We start from the raw sequence: 22,314 nt of genomic DNA on the forward strand, positions 1-22,314 counted from the left end.
CAACATAGGTTACAGTACTAGGATCTTATGCCTAAAAGTCTTCTAACGCTAGACATATCCAAATTAGTCACAGGTTTGTCACAGGCTACAGTATTGCGCCACGGCGTTGCATATCGTCCATCACTTGCAGATCCTCCCAGTATAGTTCCATGGATGGCTAAACGATCTGGAATAGAATGGCCCATGGTAACATATACCACGCGAAAAACTGTAAGCTAACCTCGAAACTTCTGCTAGAGTTTGTCTGGCAACCAGAACAAAAGCTAAACGTTAGCATCCCGGTAAACTATTTCCGGTTACCACATGGTTGAGATTAATTATTCCCACTCAGATGCCGCCGCCCTCCCCATTGGGGATGTGCTCACGTCTTCTTACAGAAAGCTTATGGTCATGGAGACCAAAGACGAACCTGGTGCTCACGAAAAGCAAATCCTCATATGGAGCGAACGCAATCCCCATAGTATCTCATGTCACATCAAATATCAGTAGTCGTAGTGAAGTCACGCAACGCACAAGGCCATTTGTTGACTAAATTATGAGCCGGTTGTCTCGAAATACTAGCATCTTCTTCCGGCCATAGGGCCACGGAAACTGGGCCTTAGACGCAGGCGAATCAGGGGCCTTCAGCAAAGCGATCAAGAGGAAAGTCACTCCATAACCATATGAAAAAGATAAAAAAGATGCGAGGGAAAATCAACAAAAAAAAAAAGTGGAGCAGCTGGGAATCGAACCCAGGACCTCTCCCATGCTAAGGGAACATTATACCACTAAACCACAGCCCCAATTTCTGACACCCCGTCAAAGAGCACGTTACATCAGGTGGGAAAGGAGCTCGAAGGAGCGATGCCACCTATGCGACGATTGGGGGCCATGAAAACGGGGTCTGATGGAGCTCAATGTGACGCGGGGGATGGTATAGATGACATATGGAGCGTGGGGAGCATCTTGCCACTTTTTGTGTTCGGGGGAGCTTATAGACCTTGGTGGGTGATCCCGGTACTACCCATGCGCCGTGAAAACACTCGATATGTGGCATCGCTCGCCCAGAGCGTCGTGGCTTCCAACGCTCCCGGTAGTACGCGTCTACTGAGAGACACGTCGCGATAAATCGTGCTCTCGGCGTGCAAATCCCTTCATGCCATTCCAAGCAAGTATTTACGGTATCAAGAGACTGCTTTTCTGGGCTCAGAGACAACTGTCAATTGAATCACGGCCAAGAAGGAAGGCGCACAGCGACCATCCGCTATCGGAGCAAGATAAAGGGGTCTGCGGACTGGGTTAGGCTGGAAAGATCAAGAACCTGGTCGCGGATTTGGCGCTCACAAGGGGAATGGAAGCTATTCCATGTGTCTCAATATGCAATATGAGTAGATGGGTGCTTCGAAGGGCTCGACTGTATTGGGTCTCAGCCGGCCCCTTCTCTCTGGGGACAGCTTAGAGACCAGAGATCTGTGGTCGTAAAAGAATCCTGTGAGAATGCGTGAAGCAACATAAAATGGAAGGCCGAGTGTTTAGCGCTGAAGGCTGTCACGGCTGAACATGTGGCTGTATTTGCCGATCATCATGCCGTCGAACGGGGTTCGGTGATATGAACGGGAAAAACCGAAGAGTGTGAGGCTGTCCAGTTGTCGAAAGCGATCTCCAGGGCTCTCAAGGTTCACGGATAAAGTAACGCCGACATGCTTGACACTGGAAAGCGCGGGAATGTTGAGGGTGCCCCAGTGGACAGGAGTCGAGGTCATGTCTGATGTTACCAACAATGGCTTGTCGTCACACTTGCCTGGTCCCCTCGTGACGGCCAGTTCTGACTATTATTTTTAAAATATTTTCATTAACCCAGCAATTGGGGCTGTGGTTTAGTGGTATAATGTTCCCTTAGCATGGGAGAGGTCCTGGGTTCGATTCCCAGCTGCTCCACTTTTTGGATCCTTGATGCTTGTTTGAATCACGTACCAGTTTCTGCGGACTTTCTTTTTGGCGGGTAGCTGAACTCCTCCAGCAATGACGTAATTTTTGGCTGGTGTTGGGACGTGCCAGTTTACACCATTTCTGGTCCTCCTGTTGGCTTTCTTTGGTTGCGATTGCGAGACAACCCGTTCTCATCTGCGAGCAATAACTCGAATGCCAACAGCCAGAACATCACAGCGTTGATTTAACGTCTTTCCCGACCGAGTTGACCACCCGGGCGAGCCGATCACCTTGATATCCCATATTAAATGGCCATTAGATATATAGGGGTTGTAACTTACCTATTCTTATACTTACAAGGGTAATATAAATTACACCTGTATTTTTGGTATTTTTGATTATTTAAATATAATTAGGATAATATAAATGCTTGTGGGTTATAAAATAGATATTTTATTAGTTTTAGGGTATATATACCTAACTATATTTATCGTGATTGTTGAGATATTCAACTCTTAAAAATGGCCATTTAATATGGAATACAGGGTTGATCGGCTCGCCCGGGTGGTCAACTCGGTCGGGAAACATGTTAACCAAGCCAGCTTGCGGAGGAGCTGATAAGAAGAGGAACCACAAATTGCTGGGAGTTTCTCCGTTGCATTCTCCGCTCCCGCAGAAAACGTTGTTCGATCAGCCCCCGCGACATTCAGGTTGGGATTCCCTTTCAGTTCCCCCAATTCATTGCAACATTTCCTTTGTTCTCACAATTCCTCGAGCATCGATGTCGCGACCTTCATGACTTTGGCTCTGTCGAAGAGAGTCACTGTCCAGGTCTGGACCCTGGTGCACAGTTACAGTAGGTTTCCCCATCCCCTTTCTTATCTCCGATGTTCAATGGAGATTACGACAAGATGAAACCATCTGGAAGGAGAGAGATTTCTAAAAGGAGCCTCTACTCACCGCAAAGCTCATGAATAGGTTATATTTCTCTCTGCAAGCGTCGCCTTCATTCAAATACACAAGAACCATATGCAGCAGGGCCTAAAAGACGCGAATTCCACGATTACTTTGTTACACATCTTCCTTCATCCTCCCTCCATCCGGATCCCCGTGGTCCGCTCACGTCTTTCCATAAACTCCCTCGTTCAGCGTCAGTCCCTCATACGGGAGAGTCATCACACCCTCCAACCTCATTCCAGGCACTCGTCGACCGGGAGACGACAGTAGTTCGAATTCCACTACGCAGCGCAAAACACCATTTCGGGGCTACAACTTCCCGCGGGACTCGCCCTGCCAATGAAGACACATATCAAGCCGGGGTGATTGACATTCCCGCTTTTGCGAAGCGACCCCCTTCATCTTTGACGATTAAAGGCCGAGACTTCTCCGCGCCTCGGGAAAATAGAGGTGCAGACAGTTCCAGCGGCGATCCGCAGGTGTTTTACTTTGGTATCTTTGACGGACACGGGGGAACAGAATGTAGTACCTTCCTGAAGGATACCTTGCACGAGTACATCCAGGATACTGCCGCCGAGTTTGAAATACAGTCAAGTTTGAAAAAAGCCGGGGAAGACTCTTCCTCTAAGGAAGGGTCCAATTCGACGTCGGGCGATTTACCAATACGACAAGGTGGGAACGAGTCGCGAGTCCAAAAATTAGAGAAGAGCCTGGTGCAAAGCTGGCGGAGCCTCGTCGGAGGATATTTCAAGAGATTTATTCCGCCCCACTTCTCACATCTTCCCAAAAAGCATCCAGAGGGAGAGGCAAAGGTAGTGTCGGGCGATAATAGTGGCGTCACCATCGAGGAGACCCTCGAGTATGCCTTTCTACGTGCAGACTTGGACTTCGTTTCTGCTCAGGCTGCGAGGGAAGATGATGACCTGGCCAATATTTGCCATCCGATGTACCAAGATGATATTCTGTATGGACCACACCGCTCTCAGAGCATTGCTGGCTTAAGACGCTTCAAGGGGGGAAGCACGGCGAGCGTTGTACTTATCTCTACCCCGACGCCTTCACCTTTCTGGCACCCGTCGAGCCCGTCTAGCTTGTTGGTGTCGCATGTTGGTGATACCAGGGTCCTACTATGCTCGACGGCGACTGGCGAGGCTATCCCACTTACCTCTAACCATCATCCTTCGTCGCCAATTGAAGCCAACCGGTTACGGCGATATGCGGCTACGTTCGTCACTGACTCCTTTGGTGAGGAGCGTATTAGTGGGCTGGCTAACACGCGTGCATTTGGTGATGTGCAATCCAAACGAATTGGAGTATCAGCTGAGCCTGAGCTACGTCGACTCGAGATGGCCCCAGCTGAATACTCGTTTCTGGTCCTTATATCGGACGGTATCACGGAGGCGCTCAATGATCAAGAAGTCGTCGATATCATCAAAGAAGCAAAGACCCCCGACGAAGGGGCTCGAACTGTGGTTAACTTCGCCACGGAAGTAACTAGATCTGGGGATAATTCTACCTGTCTCGTCGTGCGACTCGGTGGTTGGGAAAGACGATTGGAAGGGGGGTTAGGGAGCCTGGGAACAAAAGAATCTCGCGAATGGCGCCGACAAGAGGCGACTGATCCGCGCAGGTCACGGAGATGACATGAACTTTGTATATATTTAACGAGCGATTGTCTCCATTAGTCCTCGCTACGTTCCTTTTATGTTCTGAATTGTATGTACAGTTGCACCGAAAATAAATAACCTCAACCTTGTGCCCAAGTTCCTTGCCGATACGCGGATATTGTGTGGGGGTTAGTTCTATCCGAAAAGGCACCAGGACATCAATGAGGAGACACGATGCAAGAAGAATCTTGTCCTCCGTAAAGCAGGAGGAAGGCTGGATTTAACACGTTGTGATCGGCTCTTTGCTTTTTGCTTCGGAGTTTGATTGCCCCCTCAGCTTCTCAGCCTGTTTGGGTGAGCTGGTGACGTCCCTGTGAATTGCTTCCCCTGCTTCCTAAAATTTCCTGCCCATGGCTTTTTCATCTCCCCCTCCCCTTTTCTCTTCGAGGAAGTTCGTGGAAGCGAATCCTTCCCATTTTGCTGGAACTGTTAGTGGCTGAGTCGTCTGCGGGCTTATCGACCTTATCGTCCGACGAATTTCAGGAAGAGACGATCCTCCAGGGCTCTGCTGACTCCGAAACGACTCGCTCAACTTCTTCCAAGCAGCCCCAAAGTTCTTTATCACCGGACAAAATTCTCATTCCACGTACTTAATCGATACTTTTCCTCTCCCTCCCCACCATCTCCGTGGCTCTGCTCCTTATCGGGCGAACGCGTGCCGTGGGCGGTCCAAGGTATGTACTGGGGAAGCTCCCCAAGCTGATCTGCGAACGAACAACGTGCCCCTGTTCCCTGCTGGGCTACCCCAAGAATTCAATTGGAACCGACTAACGCGCAACTCTTGCCCTAGTTCTTCGCCCTGTATCCATTCTATCCGAGCCAAACGTCTTGTGCTCGAAGTCGCACGATCGGTCGTCGGTGGAAATCCTTCGGATAAGAGGTTTTCTCCCCTTTTCCACCAACTGTTCGCCGTCGCATTGTACGCCTTCAAATTTCGCCCGGTCTCCGCGGCAATTATATAGACCTGCGGTAGCATTTGTCAGCCTCGCTTTTCTGAACTATGAGTGCCCGAACTCGTAGACAGAAGGCCGCACTGGCCGCGGACCCCGAGGGAAGCGACGTCTCGTCTCCAAGTAACGGCACGGCGCGGAGGTCACCGAAACAAAGCAGGCCATCGGCAACACCGGAAATAGATGATGATGGGGTGAGGGAGAATGTCTACTTATTTGCGCCTAATATCATTGGTGAGACACTCAATTTTACTGCTGGTTGGCCGCTTTTTTACAGCATTGAACCCTAGCTAACATAGGGCCGTTAAATAGGCTATGTCAGAGTTGTCTTGGCGATTGCCTCCCTATACTACATGCCTCTTCATCCGCGGACATGCTCGATCCTCTACAGCGTATCCTGTCTATTAGACGCCTTAGACGGCTATGCCGCGCGATATTTCAACCAATCCACCACCTTCGGCGCAGTACTGGACATGGTGACTGATCGTTGCACCACTGCCTGCCTCCTTGTTTTTCTGAGCTCTGCCTGGCCGCGATGGGCGCTTGTCTTCCAGTCTTTGATTGCTCTAGATATGGCCAGTCACTACATGCATATGTACGCCACTCTAAGCATGGGAGGCTCCAACCAGAGTCACAAGAAGATTGATTCTTCGAGAAGCTGGGTTTTATACCTCTATTACAACAGTAGGGTGAGTTTGTGTATCCCATCTTGATTCTGAGGTACTTCTGCTGACAGCTTTCTAACAGACTGTGCTTTTCATCTGCTGTGCTCTCAACGAGCTTTTCTTTATTGGCCTGTACCTGCTCTCTTTCTCCTCTCCCACTCTTTCCCCTTCTCTACTCCATCCCCCTCAGGGGGTCACTGTCGGTGGAACGCCCCCTCCTCCCGCTTCGACGAGCGTTTTTGCTAGTCCGTGGAGTGCTGGAGCTCTGGAAATGGCCCGAGCCAACAAAATTGATAGCTTCTGGCCATGGGCAATTACCGCGGTGTCTTTCCCCGTTATGGCTTTCAAACAGTTTGTCAATGTTGTGCAGCTCGTCAAGGCAAGCAACTGGCTTGTAGAGGGTGATCTAGTTAACCGACGGAAGGCGCGTAATGCTCGGAAGCGTTAGTGTCCAAACGGGGCGTCGGCCTCCCGTCGAATGCCAGGCGCTGAGGATAATTCACCTCTTCACCTGTCCTGCCTTTTGATGGCCCCGAACTTGGGCTCTTGGATTTCCATGGGCTTCATCATTCTTCTTGACGGCCTTCACCTTTGCATGGCTATGTTGCCCTGGTCCGTTTTCGATGGACGTGACGGGGCAGTCACTTACTATTTTCTTGTGCTCTTTTGCAGCGAGTCTCTCGGAAATGGAAGCTGAAGTGCAGGACTCATAGATCATATCTGGATGTATCGTTTGGGAGGAGATTGTGGAATTGGGCATGTATGTCTGTCTCCAACGGCGTGTTGACCGAGGAGTATTTAGCGATGGACCATGATTGTTGTTTCTTTCTTTCCCTTGCTGTCTTCTCTTCCACCCGTCCCCTTTGATTCACTCTTTGTCAATAATTTTTTATCCCTTTACTCTCTAGTTATTTTAATGGTTTTGGCTCTCTCGCCTGGTTGTTATTTGTATAGAGCGGACTCGGCCCAATCGCGGAGATCGGATTGCCGTACGGAACCGTCCTCCGGTGTCGGCGTGGGGAAGACCGCAAATCCACCCCGCCGAGTGCCTTAAAACATCACAGCAGCTCCAACTGCCTGGCTTCTTTCTACTGCTTCAAACTCTTTGTTCTTGCTATTATTGCGTTCCACATAAAGGGGCCCTGTGAAAATGCCGTCCTATAACATCGTCGTTTTCGGAGGAGACCATTGCGGACCTGAGGTGAGATTCGCTTACGGCAACTACTATGGCTGGCAGCTAACGTAGATTGATCCTTTAGGTGACCGCAGAGGCTGTCAAGGTTGGATATGGACAATTGTATAATGGATCAACTCAATGGACTGACCTCGTGTTCCCCGCGCTAGGTTCTCCGTGTGATCGAGAAGAGCCGGGATGATATCACCTTCAACTTGCAAGATCACTTGCTTGGAGGTGTAAGCAATCTCCCCTGGTCATTTCCGACGTCTTCGTAGCCTATGGCTTAACTTAATATTCTGTAGGGCTCAATTGATGCCACAGGCTCCCCTCTCACCGACGAAGCCCTGAACGCCGCAAAGAACGCCGACGCCGTTTTTCTCGGTGCTATCGGTGGACCTGTATGTGACAGACACGAATCTCAAAAGTATGCTAGACAGAGGGATAATTGGGGCTGATTCTTGACCAGAAATGGGGAACCGGCCCTGTCCGTCCCGAGCAGGGAATTCTCAAGCTACGCAAGGAGATGGGCACATTCGCCAACCTCCGGCCATGCAACTTCGCGGCTCCCTCGCTTGTCGACAGCTCCCCCCTCCGACCAGAGGTCTGCCGCGGCGTCGACTTCAACATCATCCGTGAATTAACTGGCGGTATCTACTTCGGTGACCGCAAGGAAGACGACGGCAGCGGTTTCGCCCTGGACACGGAACCGTACTCTCGGGCGGAGATCGAACGTATTACCCGTTTGGGTGCCCATCTGGCCCTGCAGCACGACCCCCCTCTCCCCGTGTGGAGTTTGGACAAGGCAAACGTGCTTGCCACTAGCCGTCTGTGGCGCAAGACCGTCACCGAGGTTATGGCCAAGGAATTCCCCCAGCTTAAGATCGAGCACCAGCTTATCGACTCCGCCGCTATGATCATGGTCAAGGACCCGCGTAAGCTTAACGGTATCGTTATTACAAGCAACTTGTTTGGTGATATCATCTCCGACGAGGCTAGCGTTATCCCTGGCTCCCTGGGCCTGCTACCCAGCGCTAGTCTGAGCAGTATTCCTGATGGAAAGAGCAAGGTTAACGGTATATACGAGCCTATTCACGGTGTGTATACACTTCCCTAGATCCTTCTTCTTCTTCCTTTTGTGTTACCCGGCCTTTGGCGGCTATACTAAATGTCGACGCAGGCTCCGCCCCTGATATCTCTGGAAAGGGCATCGTCAACCCCGTTGCTGCTATCCTCTCCGTTGGTCTTATGATGCAGTACTCTTTCGCTCTCTTTGCGGAGGCTACCGCTATCCAGCAGGCCGTGAGCAACGTCATCGAGTCTGGCGTGCGCACAGGTGACATCGGCGGCAAGGCTTCGACGAGGGAAGTCGGTGACGCCATTGCCGCTGAGTTGGAGAAGCTTCTGAAGAAATAAATGATATGATGACGCACCAAGGAAAAAAAGTTGCGGACAATTTGTGGCTGTTGGAATGCCGAATGAGATATGAACTTTCTAAATAGAACACCACACATAAGAGACACTTCTTCGATTACTATTTATTACCTGCACGGCCTGAATCGTGGTCGCTATAGTTAATAACTAAAGGGTATCATAAACCGGGGCGCCGCGAATAGACCTCCCTTTTTCGATCCCACAATGTAAAGCATGCGTCCACCAACACCAGCGAAGCGCCGTACCCTAACTCCGAGAGTGCAGAACGCGGTACGAATTGAAACTCAGGAAGAGATGGGTTACCGAATCACTGGATCTCCCATCCAATCTGGCTCTTCTAGAGCGGACATCTTACCCCGTTCACTGTTTCCGACGCCTCGTCGTCCGTTAATTCCATCATCATCGTTCGCACCGCGTAGAGACTTGCGGGCACTATGTCTGCGGACTCGACCATCCGCCGACGCAGAGGGAGCATTGCCGATACGTCGACGGTCGTCGTCTCGCGCGTACACCTGGAATCCGCGCACATGGGTATCCTTTCCGTTTTGATGGTTCTCCATAACGCGCATTTGAATGACCATGGCCTTGAGTACGCTCCCAGCGTATGGATCGTCGTCATCATCAGGATCATCGTCGTCGTCAATCTCGTCGTCTTCGTCGTACGTCCCAGTCTCATAACCATGGCCGCGGTCCCGCGCGGAACCTCCCTGGTCCCGTAATTCCGATATCAACGAATCATCCGCAAAAATAGCACCCGCGGACTTTCCCTTCCCTTTATCTCTCTTACTCTGGGGTCGAACAGATTTCCGCGCTCGTCGACGCCTGCGTCTATTCCGCACCCATCCACCATTTTGCCCACCGACGGCATCAAGCGGTACATCGACCCAGCCGCAGGGTCCCTCGCCTTCCCACGTCGCAAATTCAACAAGGTCGTTCCCGCCCATACCAGCCAGGAATGTCATCTTCGTAGGCGTGTAGCTCTCATCTAAACTGAAGTCAAGGTAAACCCTAATCTTCACAACAGCGACGAGTTTAAAGAAGTGTAACGTAAGGGTATGCGGCTGCGGCCCATCAGACTGCCAGTACTGCGTGTGGTCTGGATTCCGGAGCGCAGCAACACCACAGCCCGGTTTATGCGTTGAGACGGTCCAGGACGCAAGCGAGGAGATCTCGCGGAGATCGCTCGGAAGCGGGGAGGGTGATTTATCTGAGCCCCAAAATACTTAGTCGCCTGTGCATAAGCAACATGGTAATGGCAAGGACCCTGTACTGACCTCGATCCTGCATAAATTCATCCTCATCTTCCACATCAAGCTCACCTTCCTCTCCTTCAATCTCATCCTCAACGACACCCTCCATATCATCCTCTGAAAGCTCAACCTCATTTCCCTCCGGATCAATCCCAATCCTTCTCCCGATCTCCGCACCGAACCCGTCATCATCGCCATCGCTTTCCTCATCCTCTAAGTCACTGTCGTCCTCCTCATCCCCAGCATCTCCCATTGCACCTCTCGACGGCCGACCCATCACACCCCTTCCGAATAAGTTGAAGAGCGCCGCTTGCGCAGCCGCAGCGCGACGTACGGGTTCCGGAGCTGCCCCTGCATCGGCTGAGGGTTCAATCGGTCCAGATGAAGGAAGTAGTTGTGGAATTGACGTTCCTCTAGACGGAGGTGTCTGGAATTGTGATTGCGCGGGGATGTGGTTCAGCTGTTGACGCTGGGGACGTGGTTGTGAAAGGTCGGAGGGGGTTTCGGGAGGAGGAGCAGTGGGGTGACGGCGGAGGAGATGGCGAGGCATGCTGGTGAGGGGTCATTTATTGATACTTCGTTTAGATTTGTCTGGTTCGCATTATTCCTTTCGTTTGGAGAAAAATAGGCGTGGGTTGCGTTGTGTTGAGAGGATGTTCATCTGTTTGGGCTCTTGGAATTCCGCGTCACGTGTTGATATACTCCTGCTAGGGGGGCTCCAAAGAGGCCAGAGAAATGGGCGCTCTCAGATTTGCATCAGTGTAGAATAATGTATTATAACATAATGATATGGTACATGATCGTAATTATTGGCAAAGATAATGACAGCCGAAGCGTAATGCCGGGAGGAAAAGCTCCACGGAGCCGGTATTTACATCTATTCTTTGATATCCACGTATCCAAGTTTTTGGCCCATCTTTATGCGTTGGCCATTTTCAATCGTCCAGTTGAACCCGCCGTCTCGTTGGCCCCCTGCCCAACCGCTGTCAAAGGACTTGCGGGTGCCCATTGGGGCTTCGAAAACCAAAACAATTGAGCTTCCCAATTGGAATCCGCCCATTTCTTCACCTCGTTGAAGGGGATGGCCTCCGAGAGTTCGGCTAGCGTGAAGGTAAGTAGCTTCAGTAAAGCCGGGGTACTGCTCGCCTCGTTGGGCGGCTTCGGCGGCAGCACGGTCTGCGGCGGTGTCTGTCGTGAGACTATTGGTGCGCAACTCAGAGTCGAAGTTGATCTTGATCGAGCCTACATTTGTTGCACCCACCGGAGTATAGCTGAAAAACCCCCAGCGCCACCGACCCAGAAGTACAACGCGTTCGTTGAGTGTGAAAAGACCAGGAAGATGGCGTTGTAGGTAGGGTGAGACGGAGAATAGCTCGCCCGCGAAATGTCGTCGGCTTTCGACCACCCAAGGAACCGGAGAATGGAACCGATGATAGTCGCCGGGAGCAAGGTAGATCACAACATAGTAGAGGGCGTTATTCGATGCAGGTTTTGGTGCATACCACGGAACCCCATCGCCGCGAGCAAGATCCTCCCGAACTTGAGCCTCAGATGTCGCTTGGGAGATGGTCGATGCATCTATGGACGCTGATCGTTTTCGTCGGCCCGCCTGCTCTCCGTAAAGTAGCGACGGCAAAGTGTAAGAGATGCCATTCATTCTCGCAAACTCTTCGTGAGCTGACATAGTTGCGGCATCCTTCTGCGAGGGCTCTTTCTGGTGATCCATAAACTTCTTGGAGTGATCCGCCTGAGACGGCGTGGCGGAACCCAGGAGCGCGTCCAAGCTGTAAGTAACACCTTTGACTTGCTCAACCTCTCCTCGCTCTATCAGGCCGAACTGGAGGATACGCCCGTCAGAAGGAGCTAGGATTGCATGCGGATCTGTGTCCAAAGGCCGGACACCAGGCTTCAATTTGCGGTAGAAAAATGCCGCTAGGTTGGGGTAGACATGAAGGTCGGGCTCTGCGACTTCATCTAGATTCACACCGAAAGCCCATGAATATAGTTTGAAACCGGGTACACGAAGGCAGTAAGGGAGCTCTTTTTCGTTAAAGCGGCCCCATAGCCGAGACATTGCCTTCAACGGCAAGGTGGACATGATCTGGACGTGCCATGGCCCGCTGAGGCGGGTTTTTGGACGCGGAGGTGTTGAGAAATCGAAAGACTCTCCCCGAGCTTCGGTTTCCCTTTCTGCTCGCAGCCGCTCATTTCGCTGCAACTTGTAATAGTGGAGCACACCCAAGAGACCGATTCCGAGTCCGACTGGGATTGGATACCATTCGACCTTGGTGTTTCGTAGAGCAAAACGTAGCCGGGATCCGAATGTGCTTTTGGTCGATGAATTCTGGTTTTGATTGCTGTAGTTGGCTCGAGATTTTGATGAAAACCGAGCACGGGCTCTGAGCCGCTCGGGAGCCCCGAAAGACACCATATCTAACGACCCAATGTTACCCTTCGAAAAGCGCGAGAGGCTCCGGCGAAAGGGAACAGAATAGCTGGACAGGCACGAGGCCATACTGCAAGCCTCACACAGTGAAAGTCATCCCCAGGGCGGTGAGGGACCAGAGCAAATAGTGGTGAACGAGGCGCGGGAGCGTCGGGAAGTGAAGCAGATCATCTCATGTGAAACAGAACTGCCGAAAGAGGGAGAAATGATGTTTTTGAGGGTGCCGCTCACCGCCTGGCAGAAATTCGCCGATAGAAAAGATAACAGTGGATGGCTGTCGGCTCCATTCCTTCCTCCGCATCTCCAACCTCCTCGCTTCTACATTCTCTATATAATTATTTAGCCTCTCATCTGACCTTCAGATTAGCTACCTATACTTGCGCATTGGACGTGTCGGGCCCCAGTCCGAGGTTGGGCTTCGGGGCTTCCAATCCCTGTCCTCAGAAAGGCCACCGTCGTCATATAGAGCTGCTGAGCTCCCCGCGTCGGACATTCCACCAGTTGTTTCACTTAGTTGGCCTTTTCGCTTCCCCTCGCTACTTATCCTTGGGGCTCTCTTTTTTTCTAGTCGAAATTCATGTCTGATACAGAAGAGGGCAGCAGCCCTAGGAGCCTCGTCCTCCATGTATTGTGCCCATCTGTTCCAGCCCCGAATCGATTTACTTTCAGGAACCTTCCTCTGTCGACTACTGTTGCAGACCTCAAGGTTCGCCTTTCACGATCAATTCAATCCCATCCCAATTCCGACAGTCAAAGGCTGTTCTATCTGGGAAAACCGCTGTTAGATGATGGCGCAACATTACAGTCAGTCTTTGAACCACTGAATGTAAGCGATACGCTTCTGACCCCCTATATTCTATCCCCTGTCGCTTGGACTAATGTGATGACTTGTGTAGGGCTCCGAGTTCTCGATGCACCTTGTTCTTCCCCCTTCTCAGCTCCAACCCACGAATTCCGCCGCACCAACTCCAGATCGCAGTCCATTCTCCTCCATACGGACAAACCTTGCTAGACACAATACACAGCTGAATTCTGGACATTCAGTCCAACAATTGGAGTACAGGGCGAGGTACAGGTCTACCAATCCATTAAATCAGAGTGATATTCCGCAAGTTTTACAGGAGAGTGCCCGCCGTCGTCTCATGGAATTAAACCAACGGAGCGGAGTCCCCCAGACTAGAAATCAAGAGGCGACCATGTCGGCTGCCTGGTCTTCATCCCGGCAGTTTACCCGCCGGGCGTCGCATGATTCAGGGCCATTCGGCTCAGGTACTTCGACTACAACCCCTCTTGCGGCGCCATCTAACCCCCTATGCCTGGCTTCGGAGGATGGCCTCCAGTTGCCCGACGATGTTCAGCCACGCTTGAGGCTACTCAAGCAATACATCAGCCTAGCCGAAGAACAACTAAACTGCGGCATCGCGCCTTCAATAGACCATATATCCGAGCTTCGGACACACTTATTTAGACTACTCGACGATCAGCTCAAGCAACCCCTCTCTGAGCGTGGCGAATTCGTTGAACCTCTGATCACTCGCGTCTTTGATATTTCCTCTCGCGCTGATCACCTTCGCCAACCCCGTCTGCTGACTGTGCACCCTGGACCTTCGGCGTCAGCTCCACTCTACCTTCTTTCTTCACCCGGTGGCTACCAAGCTGTGGTGGCATCTTCGGTTACAGCCGATGCTGTCCGAGCACCTGATTCGCCTCAGAGTCGGGGGATGACAGGCCCTGTCAATGCTCTACCGCCAAACGCACAACCCAACGCGGATGCAGTCGTGATGGAAAACGTTGTTCGTCAAGCTGTCCTCAACCAGCGGCCTGCCGTTGACGGTCAATTGGACCTGGGGCGAAACTTACGACGACTGTGGCTTTTTGTGCGGCTGTATTTCTTCTGCTACATGTTCAGCGCTCCTGGAACTTGGACTCGGATTATCTACGTGGCATTGGCTGTGATGGCATCAGTTCTCTCGGAGACCAGCGTCCCACGGCGGGCGTATGAAATGGTTCTTGCTCCTGTTCAGCGACACCTTGAAGGATTGGTGCACTTCGCTCCGGATGAACAAATCCCACCACGCCCACAGGGTGCGGCAGCAGCGGGTAATGGGGTTACGACGAACCAACAGGCTGTGATCCGAGACGATCGCGGAGCCAACTGGATGGCTGGTGTGCATCATAGCCTTCGACGGGTGGAACGATCTGCGGCACTCTTTATTGCCAGCTTAGTACCTGGTGTAGGGGAGAGGCATATCGAGGTGCGCAACGCGGCAGAGGCGGCCCGCAATGCTGAGCTGGCACGCCAGGAAGAGGAGCGGCGTCAGCAGGAAGAAGCTAATGCTGCCGCTACAGCGGAAGAACAATCGCAACCAGAGGCGAACGACACAGCGCCTCTATCAGATGGGCTAAACAACGCCGCCGCAATAAATGAACGTCAATCCACGATACCCCAAGAAGCATAGCCCTCCCTGATTTTGCCTCTCTCTTTACTCTACCATCTTACAACTTGGCGTTACTGGTTATGGAATTAGCGCGGGTTATCATTACTAGGTTTGTTGTCTGTAGATAGTTTCATGTTGTTCTAGCAACCGCCTAGATAGCAACCCATCTAGTCGATCGATCTTCCCTTCTCTGAGTGTATTCGTAGCGAAGTCTTTAGTCTATAACTTTGTTCCCGGTCTTGCGTCCCCAGCCACCGTCAGAGTCGCCGTCTCAGCCATGGGACCCGTATCAAACGACTCCTCCCCATTGAAATGCCACCCTCTCTCCGCGCCACCAGTCAAAAAGCTACAGTCCCCATTCACCACACAGCTCCATCCGCCCTGTACTCCTTTCCCCCCTTCCCAATCCGGTACAACAGTCTTCCGGGGATCTGTGATTCTTGTCCCCGGCGCCAAACCCTCGTCCTTACGCTTCACGGCCGACCCAGTCGCCGGCCCCCTCCGCCGAAAAGTCGACAACCCCGCCGTAAAAACGAAGAAATCCTCCTCACTCGAATCCGCAGGCATGTGACCTGTCAACACGCGCCCGATAGCAATCAGAGGTGCCGCATGCGAGCATATCAGAATCGCTTTACTCGTTCGCTGTTCCGGCGGAAGACTGGACTCTACAGCCGCGACCTCGGCATCCACTTCGGCGATTATACCGGATAATGCTGCTGCGAGGCGGTTGTGCAGCTGCGAGATTGATTCGCCGCGGGTGGAAGTGTATAGGAGGGGGTCTTTGCGGGTCGTATTTAGTGTGAAGGGGGGCTTTGTTGGGAGGGATGTCAGGATGGATAGGGTGGGTGGAGTTGGGTGGTCGAAGAAGGTTGTTGAGCCGAACCATTCCCTGTACGACATTGTTAGCCGATCGTTTACCACTCTTCTCTTTCTCTCTTGTGTATCAAGAAGGCAGGGAGAAGGAAAATAAATACCCGAGCCCATTCTCAACCCTAATCTCAAACTCAGCCGCGTCGTCTACCCCCTTCATCCGCCGCTGTCCTTTTCCCTCCTCCCGCTTCGCAGCACTCAAAACCTCAACAGAGGGCTGAATAGTCTGCAAGCACCTCCAAAACGGACTACTGTAGACCCTCCATGGTTTCGGGCTGACGCGCTCGCTGACGATATGCGCGGCGAGCTCTTGGGCTTGGCTCACGCCGTGGGACGTCAGGGTGGGGTCGGAGGGGTTCCCTGTGTGTGTTGGGAATTGGGAGGTGTATTTGCCTGTTTTGTAGTCAATTGTCCAGTTTAGGCGGTGCTATTATCGTGTGATGTGGTTCGTTGTTAGTTTTCGAGGTTGGCGGAAGCGGGGGAGGAGGGAATGGGATGGGATAGACGTACGCCGTGGCGGGTGAGGTAGATTGTGTCGAGGGGCATGCTGAGTATAGGGTCAATTACTTTATGGGAAGGATGTTGTGAAAGGGAGCAAGCAGGTGGACGAGAGATTGGCTTGGGTTGGAGAGCCTGCGGGGGGATATTGGTCTTGAACCTCGGCCCGTGATATATTCTTCATTTCTCCAGAAAAAACTACCTCCGGGATTACATAACTACTGAGTATATCAAGTGCGAGATGATTGAGGTCCCAGACACGGTAATGAATTAACAACTCAAACTATCTAGCGTCTAGCACAGGTATCATCCCGACTCCTCGCCAAGAACATATTCTTGTCTCAATTCATTACATCCATGCCAGGTCCAATTTTCATACTTCAAACTTTTAGGGGGGTTTCGCTTAGTAGAAGAATCCGAGGAGCTTGCCAGCAACGTGCTTGCGACGAGCCTCCTCGTGGTCCATGATACCAGCGGAGGTGGTCAGGACGACGAAACCGAACTGACGAGAGGGGAGGAGCTGGACAGCCCAGTTCTCGATCTCGCTGAGCTGAACGGGGTAGCGGGGGTTGATGACACCGCACTTGTTGAGACGGCCGTTGAGCTGGATGACGATCTTGCCGGAGCGGTGGTCGTCAACTTCCTCGAATTCACCAATGTAGCCTTTGGGAGAACAATTAGTGGACTGTATGTAGCGAAGGCTTAAAAGTTGCCATAACACGGAGAAGAGAAACGGAAACTTGTAAGACCTCCGCCATCATATCATTGATACGAAAGCTTAATATCTCGGGCACTTAAAGGGCAAAACGTCGTAGAGGATCGAAAGCGCCGCCTAGTTATCAACCCGAATTTTTGGCCCCTGATCTCACAAGTTTCCGTTTCCCTTCTCCCATATCATATCGAACAACCAAGGTCGTAACGTACCGTGCTTCTGCATGACGCTCAGGAACTTGACGATGACCTTCGAGCTAGGTCTGATAAGCACCTGGCGCTTACCAGCCTTCTCGGCGTTGTTGATGGCGTTCAGCGCATCGTTGAGAACAGAGGTCTTGACCATTTTGTCGGTAGTGGTGGATTGACGGGGAAGAAGAGATTCTCAAATCGAGTAAATGGACTGGAGATGAGGTATCTAGATTACGAAAACCCTCTGCCCCCGAAGCCGGCGGGGGATTGAGGTTTGAAAAGTCAGCCACCAGTAGTCCTCGAGCGCAAAGAGTGCCCTTTGGTTGCAACGATCAAAAGGGTTCTTCAGCCCGTGCCGTATTGGGAGATGCGTATCACGCTTGGATATCCCTGGGCCCCGTTGAGCCCTTGAAGGTGAGAAAAGCCTTCCATTCAAGGACTTTTCAAGGCCGTTTCCGCTCTTCTTCTCCGGTCGCAACTCCGGTGAATTGGGGGACCAGGGACTTCGCGGTGATTGCTCTCCCAGACTAGGTGTGAGGCTGTAGTATGGGGGAAAACTGCAAGTTAAACATACCTCGATGGACGGTACCGACGGTGCTGGAGTGAACGAGGTTGTCGGAGAACAGAGGCTGATCAACGATGGTGGAGCCGGGATTTCCAGGTGTGCGCGCTTAGGGTTTTGCGGCTTTGCCCTTATCTTGTAGTCACGTGTTGATAACAACCTGCCGTGCCCCAGGCCACACCACCGCTTTTAAGCTCCAGCTTACAGGGCTTGAATCAAACATGTTTATTTAACATTTTGTCATTCTCTATGCAGGTTCTTTTGGTTTGGAGTCAGGGTTTGAGAGGGTGTCAGGTCAGGGTCAGATTATACTAGCACGTGGGTCAAATACTTCATGGCGGTGTATCTCTTAGGGGTTACATGAATTCCGGGCATACATGAGATAGGGGAATGATGCGTGAGTCTAATGATAAGAAAGAAACGTGGTGAGGGAGAAGACAGAGATTTGAAATGTAATGGGCAGGGTGATGTGCATATTTGGGACATGCCATAAATTTGAGAAGTGTCCGAAAAAGCACGGAGAAAATAAGCCCACTGGCTATCCTGAGGACAAGAAAAGGGGAGTTAACGGGGAGTGTAGGGAACGGTGGAGGGCGAGCAAAGAGGGTCGGGGGTATAGATGATGACGGGTGCAGGTGTGAAGGGGAACCTTGCCATTCTGCTGTCATGAGCGCATGAGAAATCGGTTCACGGGATGCTGCGAGTCGTGGCATGGCGTTTTGAGAGGCCTGGGAAGGCACTCCAAGGTAGAGAGGACCTTTAGTTAGGAAGTGATTTCTCGGAACATATCATGCCTCTCTGAATGATGCCAATGGTATAATCGATGTCTTGCAGGGAGGTTTTATGACAGTCCACCACCTTGCATGTTGATCTGATTCTTGACCTGTTCGCGGGCCCAGCGAGCAGTGTCAATGGTGCGAGGACCATATTCTCGGTTCGTCCTGGTTTCTCTCACTAGGCTCGTGACCCACTCGTTGCGGAAGTGTTGAGAGATAGAACCATCCGGGTACGCATCAGCAAGGTCACTAGACCTGTTAGTTGTAATTCCTCGTAAATATAGGTGATAATCGAGCTCACCCAAGAACACCCATAGTCGACCTCATAAGCCCTTCACTACGAGCGGTGGGATCTTGAGAAACGAGGCGGAGAAGTTCGAAAATAGGCTGAATGAATTCCTCAAGAGATTTCACTGCACAGGTTAATAAACATCCGGCGGGGTGCGTGTAGGGGTTAAAGAAGGCGTACCTTGTGGCTTGCCCTTGTACGCGAGGAGAATACCACCCCAAGCATCCATAATACCCTCGCGAAGTGAGATAACGTAGTCGAGCAGCTCGACGCTCACATCAGAGGTTGCAGTAATCAAGGATGCCTGCTTGAGCACCTGACCTACAACGGCCAAGTACTTGTCAAACTGCACGCCAATAGCCTGGGCAATGTCTCCAAATGTCTCAAGGATGGCGGGTTTGAGTTGGTTCGTCGCGCTCTGCGTAGAGTAAGCGTATGAAATGAAGAAAATAAGAATTCACTTACGCTCAAATTGCTCATCAGATGGTTCATGAAGGTATCACAGAATGGTAGCACCTTCTCGTTCAACGCGCGGGAGATATCGCTGACCAAACCAATGGCCATGGAGCAGAGACCTGGCTCTTCTTGGTTGCTGAGGGCGCTGTAGAGGAATCCGCTGAAAGGCTGCATGTACTTCTCAAAGTCTTCCTCAAGAGCTCCTGCAATGGCGCCCACTGTGGCGAACACAACGTCGGGTACGCTAGATTTGGGAGGGACAGTGGACAGGATTTGGAGAAGGATTTGCATGATGCGGTCTGCCTGAGGCTTGATCTCGGTCTCAAGGCGCTGGACAATGGCCAAAATGACGCTTGTGATACCAGTCTGCATCTCCTCCAGTGTAATACGGTCTTCAACACTGACAACTTGCTGCTGCATGGGGATGGTGCTCTCCAGGCGCTGAAGAATGACATCGGAAAGATTGGCAACCATAGGAAGGTTGTCGTTCGCAGCGTTCGTCACGAAAGAGTTGAGAACCTCGTAACCTGCAGTACGGAGCTGGTTGTCTGCATCTTGTCTGCAAGAAGTTAGATCTAGATTGTGAAAGTGGGGGAGGGGCATACCTCTCTGTGAGAGTCAAGAGCGACTTGACACTATCCTCGAAATACTTTGAGAGCGGGTTGGTCTGGGCACCGATATCGCCCGCGAAACGGTCGGCGACGTTCATCAAAGCCCAGCAGCAGGAGCTGGCGATCTTCGGGGAGCTTGCAAGGCCGTTGAAGAGGCAAGAGATAAGAGGTTGGAGGTGCACGTCAGGGTCGAGGGTTTCGGAGCAGAAGTCGCAAACACGGCCAAGGGCGTAGGCGGCAGAATCGCGGACTTGGATAGAGCTGTCTTCCATCATGCTCACTAGAACACTGAGCGCCTGCTTAACCAAAGGTTCCAGAACCTTCGGGTCTGGGCCGTCCATGATAGCGCCGAAGGCGGCCACGGCAGCATCTCTGCGACGCCAGTCGTCGTTACGGATATTCTCTTCAACGAAGGTGAGAACAGGCTGGATGACCTCGGATTGAACGCATTGAGCGTACAGCTGCAGAGCTTGGTAAGCGGCGCGGGAAACATTGTATTCATCGTCGCCAGCATCTTCGTCCTGCCTACACATGGCCTGCAATAGGACGGGAACAACCTCACGAGAGGCGACGCGCGCAAATCCAAACATCGGACGAATATCTGTCAGTCCTTCTGATTGCGCCTACACACAGTTAGAAGAGGTTATTAGCGAAAGTTTTATGACACGTACCGCGGCATTGTCATCCTCAATAGCAATCTCTTCCTCGCAAACGGTGCACCAGAACTCAATAGCAAGCTTGGCTACATCTTCCTCTTCACTCTTCATACCCATAATACTCAGACCAAACAGAGCCTTCTCCATGTAGAAACTCATCTTATCGTAGTAAGAACCCATGATACGGTTCAGACACCCAAAGGCACCAGCCTGAACACGGAGGTCATCAGCCTGCGTGGCCTCGCAGACAACTTGCATAATATAATTCCGTTCACCCTCATTTTCCATATTCGACCGCACAAAGTCCACGGAATCACTGAGAGCTTTGATAGCGGCGTATCGAATATCCAGGTTCTGCTCCTCGCGCCGCGCACCCTGAACGACAGCCGTAAGGACAGCATTGGAGTGTGCAGCTAGACTCTCACGAAGCTCAAGATCCTGAGACTCACAAATGAAACCAATAGTGATAAGAGAGGCCTGCTTTATTTGGTCGGAGCCACTCGCAACATTCTGGACGAGAATCTGCATCAGATCGGGCCACTCATTTCGGGGCAACTCGATGGCGGCGATAGCAACGATAAACTGGGCGGCCGACTGCCCAGCCCGCCCATCCTTGGAGGCAAGAGTCTTGAGCGCCAGCTCTTTGACCTGCGCCTTGATTTCGGGGGTAATTTGCTGCAGCCATTTTCCTTGAACTTCGTGTAGCCTTTCTCGATCTTTGAACGTGAAGGCGTTTTTTAGGGCGAGAGCAGCGGCGGTTCTGATATGGGAAGCGGCATTTTCATTTGCGAGTTCTTGACCTAAGGTGACGAGATATCCGGCCTAAAGCAGGAGAAGGGCGTATCGTTAGCACAGTCAGACTCGGAGAATATACTGCGGAAAGAACGAGTGGGATGGGAGAAGGGACGATAGAACGGGTCAAAACGCACAAAGTCGACCTCCGCCGCATGAAGCAACTGTTGTTCAGCGTTGGTACGTGTGGCAGCATCTATACATTGGAGGGAACAGGGACCATTAGCAAGACCGCTCCTGAAACATATTCTAAAACCAGTGCAAGGCGGGGTTTAAAAAAAAAATACCTGGCGAGATGGTGCCTTCCAACACCTGAGTCACATTCATATTGGATTATGCGGGAGACAATACCAAAATCACAAGCCAGTAGGAGGGGTGTGAGGAAAAAGAAAAGGAAAGGAAAAGGGAGGGAGGGGAAGAAGGGGAGAGAAAATCTCCTCTCGCTTGATATTAAATGGAAGTCAAGAGACGGGAGAGTATAGCACAAGCAGTCCACGGCAAAAGAGTGGTGTCGTGTGGACTGCAGGAGAGGGAGTCTGGAAGGGCGAATTATCAGATGGTGGATCGGAGTGGTGGTTCAAGTTGTTGTGAGGAGCAGGAGGGCGGAGGGCGGGAGAGGTTCACTTGTTTTTGTGGATTACTGTCGCCGTGGAGAGGGGAGGGCACCTTTGCCTTTCGCACACAAGCTCAACAAACTGCTCACTTAGAGCCAACGGAGCTTTTTCAGTTCAACTCAGGACAGACTGAAAATGGGAATGATGAAAAAGAAAAGAGACGAAGGCTCGATTAAATCTCGCCTGAGCTTCCCCCAAGGCTGAAAGACTAAGACCAAGAGCAGATCAGGGGGAAAATGCGTGAGTATAGTGGGAAGAATTTACGGTCAGAAATAGCTGAGTCGTAACTACTGAAAGTATAGGATAGAATGTTCTCTTGATTGTTCCTTGTGAGTGTTGAAAATACAGCTTGAACGTCAGATGAGTCGTCCTCCAGTGGTCACCTCCAGATGACGGAC

General features: G+C 51.6%; 9 protein-coding genes and 2 non-coding genes across 11 annotated transcripts; 5 read left to right on the top strand and 6 right to left on the bottom strand.

The window, feature by feature from the left end:
* Positions 1-710: 710 nt before the first annotated feature.
* BJX67DRAFT_t19 lies at positions 711-782 on the bottom strand. Its single transcript has one exon. It is a non-coding gene; the product is annotated as a tRNA-Ala (tRNA).
* Positions 783-1,845: 1,063 nt separating this feature from the next.
* BJX67DRAFT_t11 lies at positions 1,846-1,917 on the top strand. The gene has a single exon. It is a non-coding gene; the product is annotated as a tRNA-Ala (tRNA).
* Positions 1,918-2,574: 657 nt separating this feature from the next.
* Positions 2,575-4,532, top strand: BJX67DRAFT_340844 (PP2C family serine/threonine-protein phosphatase). Its single transcript, XM_071027828.1, has 2 exons — positions 2,575-2,764; positions 2,887-4,532. The coding sequence occupies exons 1-2, from the start codon at positions 2,704-2,706 to the stop codon at positions 4,506-4,508; spliced, it is 1,683 nt and encodes a 560-aa protein (XP_070890843.1). The 5' UTR covers positions 2,575-2,703; the 3' UTR covers positions 4,509-4,532.
* A 1,000-nt stretch (positions 4,533-5,532) lies between these two features.
* Positions 5,533-6,595, top strand: BJX67DRAFT_376720 (CDP-diacylglycerol--inositol 3-phosphatidyltransferase; the record flags this gene model as incomplete). Its single annotated transcript, XM_071031937.1, has 3 exons — positions 5,533-5,716; positions 5,795-6,171; positions 6,230-6,595. The coding sequence occupies 3 exons, from the start codon at positions 5,533-5,535 to the stop codon at positions 6,593-6,595; spliced, it is 927 nt and encodes a 308-aa protein (XP_070890844.1).
* A 702-nt stretch (positions 6,596-7,297) lies between these two features.
* Positions 7,298-8,737, top strand: leu2A (3-isopropylmalate dehydrogenase LEU2; the record flags this gene model as incomplete). Its single annotated transcript, XM_071031938.1, has 6 exons — positions 7,298-7,348; positions 7,407-7,427; positions 7,492-7,560; positions 7,627-7,722; positions 7,791-8,418; positions 8,502-8,737. The coding sequence occupies 6 exons, from the start codon at positions 7,298-7,300 to the stop codon at positions 8,735-8,737; spliced, it is 1,101 nt and encodes a 366-aa protein (XP_070890845.1).
* Positions 8,738-9,054: 317 nt separating this feature from the next.
* BJX67DRAFT_376722 (anaphase promoting complex subunit DOC1) lies at positions 9,055-10,555 on the bottom strand (the record flags this gene model as incomplete). Its single annotated transcript, XM_071031939.1, has 2 exons — positions 9,055-9,962; positions 10,030-10,555. 2 exons carry the CDS (start codon positions 10,553-10,555, stop codon positions 9,055-9,057), a joined length of 1,434 nt encoding a protein of 477 aa, XP_070890846.1.
* A 195-nt stretch (positions 10,556-10,750) lies between these two features.
* On the bottom strand, positions 10,751-12,621 carry BJX67DRAFT_340849 (phosphatidylserine decarboxylase 1). The gene has a single exon (XM_071027829.1). The coding sequence runs from the start codon at positions 12,518-12,520 to the stop codon at positions 10,883-10,885; it is 1,638 nt and encodes a 545-aa protein (XP_070890847.1). The 5' UTR covers positions 12,521-12,621; the 3' UTR covers positions 10,751-10,882.
* Positions 12,622-12,759: 138 nt separating this feature from the next.
* BJX67DRAFT_340850 (uncharacterized protein) lies at positions 12,760-14,999 on the top strand. Its single transcript, XM_071027830.1, has 2 exons — positions 12,760-13,277; positions 13,348-14,999. The coding sequence occupies exons 1-2, from the start codon at positions 13,029-13,031 to the stop codon at positions 14,908-14,910; spliced, it is 1,812 nt and encodes a 603-aa protein (XP_070890848.1). The 5' UTR covers positions 12,760-13,028; the 3' UTR covers positions 14,911-14,999.
* Positions 15,000-16,417, bottom strand: BJX67DRAFT_340852 (phosphoglycerate mutase family protein). Its single transcript, XM_071027831.1, has 3 exons — positions 16,270-16,417; positions 15,864-16,186; positions 15,000-15,778 (listed from the first exon to the last, which is right to left on the bottom strand). The coding sequence occupies exons 1-3, from the start codon at positions 16,303-16,305 to the stop codon at positions 15,109-15,111; spliced, it is 1,029 nt and encodes a 342-aa protein (XP_070890849.1). The 5' UTR covers positions 16,306-16,417; the 3' UTR covers positions 15,000-15,108.
* An 85-nt stretch (positions 16,418-16,502) lies between these two features.
* BJX67DRAFT_340856 (40S ribosomal protein uS8) lies at positions 16,503-17,789 on the bottom strand. Its single transcript, XM_071027832.1, has 3 exons — positions 17,735-17,789; positions 17,182-17,386; positions 16,503-16,920 (listed from the first exon to the last, which is right to left on the bottom strand). Exons 2-3 carry the CDS (start codon positions 17,312-17,314, stop codon positions 16,661-16,663), a joined length of 393 nt encoding a protein of 130 aa, XP_070890850.1. The 5' UTR covers positions 17,315-17,386; positions 17,735-17,789; the 3' UTR covers positions 16,503-16,660.
* Positions 17,790-18,385: 596 nt separating this feature from the next.
* BJX67DRAFT_90562 (karyopherin beta) lies at positions 18,386-22,295 on the bottom strand. The gene is made up of 8 exons (XM_071035608.1): positions 21,590-22,295; positions 21,440-21,498; positions 20,526-21,332; positions 19,849-20,477; positions 19,253-19,802; positions 18,968-19,205; positions 18,800-18,911; positions 18,386-18,747 (listed from the first exon to the last, which is right to left on the bottom strand). The coding sequence occupies exons 1-8, from the start codon at positions 21,627-21,629 to the stop codon at positions 18,564-18,566; spliced, it is 2,619 nt and encodes an 872-aa protein (XP_070890851.1). The 5' UTR covers positions 21,630-22,295; the 3' UTR covers positions 18,386-18,563.
* Positions 22,296-22,314: the final 19 nt, after the last annotated feature.

This window comes from Aspergillus lucknowensis (assembly GCF_044049455.1).
Source record: "Aspergillus lucknowensis strain CBS 449.75 chromosome Unknown BJX67scaffold_2, whole genome shotgun sequence".
NCBI lineage: Eukaryota > Fungi > Ascomycota > Eurotiomycetes > Eurotiales > Aspergillaceae > Aspergillus > Aspergillus lucknowensis.